Source organism: Malus sylvestris, chromosome 16, assembly GCF_916048215.2.
Source record: "Malus sylvestris chromosome 16, drMalSylv7.2, whole genome shotgun sequence".
In the NCBI taxonomy this organism is placed as follows: Eukaryota; Viridiplantae; Streptophyta; class Magnoliopsida; order Rosales; family Rosaceae; genus Malus; species Malus sylvestris.
In genome coordinates this window covers 15178625-15183393 of record NC_062275.1, presented here as the reverse complement: position 1 = coordinate 15183393, position 4769 = coordinate 15178625, and the positions used below count along the sequence as shown (strand labels likewise).

The 4769-nt window shown below is 36.0% G+C and overlaps 1 protein-coding gene across 1 annotated transcript; it reads right to left on the bottom strand.

Annotated features, from left to right (window-relative positions):
- Nucleotides 1-233: 233 nt before the first annotated feature.
- On the bottom strand, nucleotides 234-2060 carry LOC126606851 (probable aquaporin NIP7-1). Its single transcript, XM_050274234.1, has 5 exons — nucleotides 1820-2060; nucleotides 1447-1671; nucleotides 1155-1349; nucleotides 742-803; nucleotides 234-634 (listed from the first exon to the last, which is right to left on the bottom strand). Exons 1-5 carry the CDS (start codon nucleotides 2006-2008, stop codon nucleotides 403-405), a joined length of 903 nt encoding a protein of 300 aa, XP_050130191.1. The 5' UTR covers nucleotides 2009-2060; the 3' UTR covers nucleotides 234-402.
- Nucleotides 2061-4769: the final 2709 nt, after the last annotated feature.

The window sequence follows — 4769 nt, the reverse complement described above, 5'->3', positions numbered from 1 at the left end:
AAATTTTCTTTTCAATTGGACCACTGCATCAATGAAATACCAATAGTTATAAGTAAACTGGAGTTGGTTCAAGCTCAGTACTCAAAAAAAAAAAAAACATGTAGGGAGCTCAAAAATTGGTTACATTGATACCAAATTTCAGTTTTATTGTTGGACCAGCAAGTGACACATGCTCCTTTTACCAATTCAAAGAAAGTCGGTAAGAAATTGGCACCAATTATTCTAGCATAAGATGATTTTTTTATTTTAGTTTTCTCGTATTACTAGTGCTTCTGTAATGCAGTTACAGTTGATGTGTTGTTTGGAGTAATGTCACGTAACTACATGATCAGCTTCATATAATTTGATTACTGTTGCAACTGAGTCAACAATTTTTCCCATTCAATATCATTTGTTCACTAATTAGGTTGCTCCATAGGCCAAGGGTTGCCCTAGCAGATGTATATTTGGAGAGGAAGAGTTACTGGGACTGCAGGGTGGCGGGCATCGAAGATGAAGAATTTGATATAGTAGAGCACCGGCGACAGCTCCAACAGTTGGTCCACATATATATATCCATATGTCTTTGAAATTCCATGAAACAATTGCAGGTCCCAGTGACCTTGCTGGGTTCATTGACCCTCCTGAAATAGGCCTGCAATGCATACATACCACAAAAAGATTTATTTGAGATTAAATAAAAAAATTCAATGACTTTATGCAATTGCAGCATTTGTAGGTTTTGTAATTGTATAGACCTACCCTGTGATTAGTACAGCTAGTCCGATGGCAATGCCAACCACAAATCCAGACAAATGGCCAACCTGAAGAAAAGTTTCGAGTAGTGAACGCAAGAATCACTTGTTAAATATTCTTATAAGTAGGCACAACATTATAAATATGAAAATAATTTGAGAATGAGGATTGAATGTTTCGAACTCAGGACATGGTATCATAGTCCTAAGTTCGAAACCCTACCTTACGCTTCCAATCCTCATACCTTCGGTACCATGTTAATTAGATAAAGATTTAAACCTCGGCCACTTCTTGTTTCTTTCTTTTGTCAATGATCCCAAAAACTTAATCTATTAGAGAATGAGGGAAACAATGTATACCAAGCTAACAATTCCGGCTATAAGCTATAGAAGAAAAAGGACGGAATTTTTTTTCCTTACAGCTTGAGCTTGATGTGTCAATGACGCAGCTAGGAACATAATCATGAAAGTTGCAATGAGCTCAACCCAGAAGGCAGAAGCACAGCTTTGCAGTGGTCTGGTAGTGAGGAGATCTGGTTTTATGCCATAGATAAGCCTTCCAATACATGTTGCCAGAACAGAACCCAGTGTTTGTGCCAATGTGTAAAGAGGAACCTTGAAATTACATGAAAACAACATTAATTTAGTGCTTAAAAACCGTAAAAAATGATTGAGTTAAGGGTTGATTAGGTTGGAATGGTTAAGTACGTACCCTGGACCATGGAAAATGACCGAAGGTGGCAAAGGCCAATGTGACAGCAGGGTTGACATGAGCACCGGAGATAGACCCTATGGAGAAAATAACAACTACTACTGTTAAACCTGCTGTGGCTGCATACTCCAGAAGACCTACTTCACCTTTCATCAGCTGTGTGCTTGCTATGATCCCACATACACAGAACATCAAGATAAAAGTCCCCACCATCTCAGCCAAAACCTGCATGCTTTAAGATATTGTAGAACAATGAAATTACACTCAATAGTAAGGGATCTAAAAATAAGCATGCAACCATTGTCCTGAAATTGCATCACATAGTTCATGTTTAACTGTTTAGAGAATTTTGAAAGGCTCAACCTTTTCTTACCGCGCGTACAAGATTTGGATTTATCTGGAGTGGAAAACACAAGAACATTGAATTTCTCAAGACATTTCCCCCATTTGACATTGCATTAGACCCCATTTCTTGGTCATCTTTGGAATGGCCACTGGTTGATGTGCAGTTTGAAGTTTGAGAAGAGGAAACACAAATTTCATTTGTAGAAAAGCCTTTCATTATCAAGTTTTCATGCACAAAGTTATTTGCAGATGAAAATGTTTCAAACTGAGTCTTTATCAGCCTTGTAAAGCTAGAGGTGCAAAGAACATGTACTATAGAAAAGCTGTATTTCTTGCTTGCGACTTGGAGTCAATTGGCCAAAAAAGGCGAGTTAGGTTGGTTTGTTGCTCACAGTTTTGACTCTTCAAGAAAAGGGTAATGTTATGAAGATTAAATTTGTAGATAAAACTTTGAAAACTAAAGGACATGAAAGTTGTTGATTGATTTATTACTTAAATATTGATAAACATACTCATTCCTATTGATGACACATCGTTTAGTTTGTAAATTGAGTAATGCTAGGGAGACTAAATTTAAAGACAAAATTTGCAATCTAAATGAGATGTCACTAATATAAAATTAACACGTTTATCAATGCTTAAGTAATAATCTAATCATTAATTTCTATATTATTTAGTTTACAAAATTGTCTACAAATTTAATCACCCTAATATTATCCCAAAAAAAGGGCTTTGAATGATCCTTTGGTTTTAGAAATTTGGGTCTCCCACGCAAGTCTTGTGTTGCTCTTAAAAGGTGGATAGTTTGTGCTTCTTACCAATCTCACCTCTAGAAGGTGAACCATTTATCCTCAGAATCTACAATTTTGGTTGCTCTCTACCTTTTCCATTATAACTACGAAAATTTTCACAAAAGAAAATCTTAAAATCCACCTTTCCACAATCCATATTTTGTTGAATAGGAAACACCTTGGTGCTTGGTCACTCTTAAAAGTGGACAAGAAGTTTGTTGAGAAGTAACCGTAAAATGGTCATTCTTGGGCTTGGCCTTATTCGGTTTATTCCTTTAGCTAGAAATATTTTTGGGTCATAAAAATGCTTTTGAAAAGCAACTAAAACATTTTCTGAAGAAGTACATAAGACACATTTTTTTTATAGTAAAAGATAAAATGCGTTTCTAACTTTCTAGTAAAAACGCTTTGGAATTTTTTGTTTGTAGGTTATATATTGATTCTCATAAATAATAAAAATGTTACTTATCATTGTTCTCACAATAAGAAAAGTCATATATTATTATATATTTTTTATTGTGCATGAATTCCTCCATATATATATATATGTATATGCATATTATGTACATATTGATACTACAGTTACATACTGACACATTTGTACATATACATTCGTACCCAAACTTACGTACCGACACTTTTGTACCTATGAGTAAACTAAGGTATCTAAAGTTATGTACTAATACATTCGTATCGAAACTTATGTACCAATATTTCCCTACCTATGAATAAAATAAGGTACCGAAGGTTATGCATAAATTGTTTTTGTTTTGTTGTTGAGTTTTTTAATAATAATAATAATAATTTGAATTTTGAATGAATTTGTATCTATTAATATGATTGGAACAAAAAAAATATACATTAATTATGAATGGGTAAAGAATTTTGAATTGTAACCCGAAGTTTTCATTCAAAATTTACCATATGAAACTCGTAGCTTTCATGCTTAAATTAAACCAATACATGTCTATAGAACCCGAATGTTCTACAATGTATGTGTATGGCTTTCCATATTCAACATTCAATGCCACCAATATTATCATGCAGCAACAATATAGGGCACAAAAGTTCACCAAAATTTTGGATTTGATATCTGTTCTACTTCTTGCTAAAAAGCAGAACCAGCTTTTGATGAAAAATCATTAAGCTCGACCTACTGGCTTGAATGCTCCGCCTGAAGTGCATGCGACCAATTCTAGCAGCCATAACAGATGGAAACCCCATCATGACTGTGGTAATGGGTGGCAAGGCCCACTATGGGCCCAAGGTCCATAGAACAGAGGCCCACCTAAGGGAGGAAATTTGACCCAGAAGCGCCAAATCCTTGCCCTCTAAGGCCCCAAACTTCAAGAATAAGGGAAATGTTATCATTCACTCGGATTCCATTAAAATGGACATGCGCTACCACTGTGGATCAAAAGATCATTGGTCGCCCGTATGCCGAGCTACCCCCGAGGCTATTGCCAAGTATCATTCCCCTCGTGAGACTAACTTTGTGCATGTGGAACATCCCGAAGATGCTACTACAACTCTAGAGCTTTCAGATTTTAAGGAGGCATATGCTCCTATGGAAGAATAAAGTTTTATTTTTCTAAGACATGTTAAGTTATTTTTATACCCTTAGTGGGGAAGTTAGTTGTCTGGCTGATATTGCAACCACGCACACTTTATTACGTGAGAAACACTATTTTATTAACTTCGTACCTAAGAATGCACCTCTGACAACCCTCTCAGGCCCATCCAATCTGATAGAAGGATACAAAAAGGCTCATATAATGTTGTCCAATGGTATTGAATTAACCATTAAAGAGGTACTTTATTTTCCACATTTCAGAAGAACGTTGTTAAGTTTTAAAGATATTCAAGATAATCAAGATCATGTTGAAACCACTGAAGAGCATGATTCTAAATTTTTTTGTATCACTTCTTATGAATATTGCCGGAAATGTATTCACGAGAAGCTGGAACATTTCCCGAGTGGGTTGTACATAACAACCATTCGAGCCCTTGAGACACACCACATGGCAGACCCTATGGCTGGGTTCCAGGACACTCTTCTGCTTTGGCATGATCAAATGGGACATCTCGGACGAGATATGATGCATCGTATCCTTAAAGTATCTCATGGGCATCACTTAAAATCTTATCCCGGCCATCTGTTTTACAAAGCATGCTCCCTGGGGAAGT

Coding starts and splice junctions, on each gene's coding strand:
- LOC126606851 (XM_050274234.1), bottom strand. CDS start 2,008: ATGAAAGGCTTTTCTACAAATGAAATTTGTGTTTCCTCTTCTCAAACT. Junction 1,350..1,446: donor GTCATTTTCCATGGTCCAGG/GTACGTACTTAA, acceptor TGTAATTTCAAG/GTTCCTCTTTACACATTGGC. Junction 635..741: donor CTAGCTGTACTAATCACAGG/GTAGGTCTATAC, acceptor TATGCATTGCAG/GCCTATTTCAGGAGGGTCAA.